This window comes from Buceros rhinoceros, unplaced genomic scaffold, assembly GCF_000710305.1.
Source record: "Buceros rhinoceros silvestris isolate BGI_N320 unplaced genomic scaffold, ASM71030v1 scaffold18346, whole genome shotgun sequence".
NCBI classification, from domain to species: Eukaryota; Metazoa; Chordata; class Aves; order Bucerotiformes; family Bucerotidae; genus Buceros; species Buceros rhinoceros.
The window spans coordinates 7442-9315 of NW_010419523.1; the positions used below are offsets into that span (position 1 = coordinate 7442).

Below are 1874 nucleotides of genomic sequence, written 5' to 3' on the forward strand. Positions count from 1 at the left end.
GGCCACCTTGCTCCTCACGCAGAACGTTTGCTCCCATCAGCATGTCCAACCCTGACCTGGCCCGGCACAGCACCGAGCTCTTCATGGACAGTGGCTTTTCTCCCCTGAGCCAGCGGATGGGAGCTATGGTGGCCTTCGACAGATTCGAGGACTTCAGGAGGTGGGGGTGCAGGACACGCCTCCTGGCTGCCACTGCAGTTGTTAGAGAGCAAAAGGGGGTGGAAGAGCCAAAGCTGGCGGTGGCTGGGAGTGCTCGAGGCAGTTCCTGTTCCTCCCGCAGCCTGAGGTTGGGGCTGAGCTGTATTTTCAGTACGACAGTTACCTGATGGGGACATGACAAGTCTTTTGGGGACACGTGGAGCCTGGAGGGAGCTCACCTGGCACAGGTGAAGCATCTCTGGCATTAACACAGCAGCACTCAGAGCTGCGTTTCATGAGCCGTGCCTTTGCCATGGGCTGGTGGAGCCCGGCTGAGCTGGCACATGCCCCTGGGCTGCTGCGCTGGTACTCACGTCCCTGTCACAGCGAGTCCCTGGTGCTGTCCCATCAGGTAGAGGGTGGGCACGACATGCTGACCCCTGCTTGACACCATCAATGCCGTCTGGGCAGGAACTTCGATGAAGTGATTTCGTGCTTCACCAACCCACCTTTGGAAAGCACACTCTTCAGTGAGGTGCGAGCCACCATCTCTGAGGAGGAGGATGCCAAGGTGGGCATGCGGCCATTGCTGTCCCCACCGGGTGATGCCGGGATGGCAGTGGTGTTGCTGGTCAGGGCTGACTGGGAGATTTTGTTGCCAGAATGTCCATGAGGAGCCGATCCACATCCTCAATATCGCACTCCGCTGGGCTGACCACATGGAAGACGAGAAGCTGGTGCCCATCTTCAGAGCCTTTGCCCAGTCCAAGGTCTGTCACTGGGGATCCCCTTTCCGCAACCCCTGCAAGCCAGAGCACCGTACCCCAGGGTGCTCCCCAAGCCGCTGCACCCTGCGGCAGCTGCTTGGGCTTTATTTGATGCCTTGGTGGAGATGCCGAAGCTCTCGTGACTGGTTGGAGTCTTCTGTTTCCATGCAGAAAAATGTCCTCGTTGACTGTGGTCTCCGGAGAATCACGTTTCTCATTGCCCAGGAGGTGAGGGCAGACTGAGCTGCTGACAGGCCGAGGGATTTTCTTCCTCCCTGAACACCCCAAAACATCTATAAGCATCTTACAGACACAGCACTGGCTCATGGATGTACCCGCTGTGCATCGGGGGCTGGGACTCCGTTAATGAGGGATTCAAGGAGTGATTTATCTCCTGTATTACCCCTTATGCCACCGATGTCTCCAATAACACGTGGTTCCTGTGTGGCCACTCCATAACTTTAAACTGCCTTTAAAAGGCATCGATTAGTCCCACTCTTTGGGGGAGGAAGAACCCTGCAAGGTTTTTTCTTCTTAAAGAATTCACTGAAAATCAGGAGGATCCTCTGTGTGCCAGGATTATTCATGCTGTCCTCTCTCTCCATTGCTCTAGAGAGAATTCCCAAAGTTTTTCACGTTCCGAGCCAGGGATGAGGTAAGATCCGTGGTTAGAGCAGAGCCTGCCCCGGCGCCAGCTGCCTGGCCGCTCACTCACGCCTCCTGTCACACCAGTTTGCAGAGGACCGCATCTACCGGCACCTGGAGCCCGCGCTCGCCTTCCAGCTGGAGCTGAGCCGCATGTGCAACTTCGACCTGACGGCCATTCCCTGCGCCAACCACAAGATGCATCTCTACCTGGGTGCTGCCAAAGTGCAGGCGGGCGCCGAGGCCACCGACTACCGCTTCTTCATCCGCGCCATCGTGCGCCACGCGGACCTCATCACCAAGGCAAGGCCCCCGCGTGCGTGG

The 1874-nt window shown here is 57.6% G+C and overlaps 1 protein-coding gene across 1 annotated transcript in view; it reads left to right on the top strand.

Annotated features, from left to right (window-relative positions):
• LOC104495923 (acetyl-CoA carboxylase 2-like) overlaps nt 1–1874 on the top strand; it is an 18540-nt gene that overhangs the window by 7070 nt on the left and 9596 nt on the right. Inside the window, exons 16-21 of the mRNA XM_010138972.1 lie at nt 23–160; nt 610–709; nt 801–908; nt 1077–1133; nt 1519–1560; nt 1638–1853. Of these exons, the coding sequence (XP_010137274.1) occupies nt 23–160; nt 610–709; nt 801–908; nt 1077–1133; nt 1519–1560; nt 1638–1853 (661 nt within the window). The remainder of the gene's footprint in view (nt 1–22; nt 161–609; nt 710–800; nt 909–1076; nt 1134–1518; nt 1561–1637; nt 1854–1874) is intronic.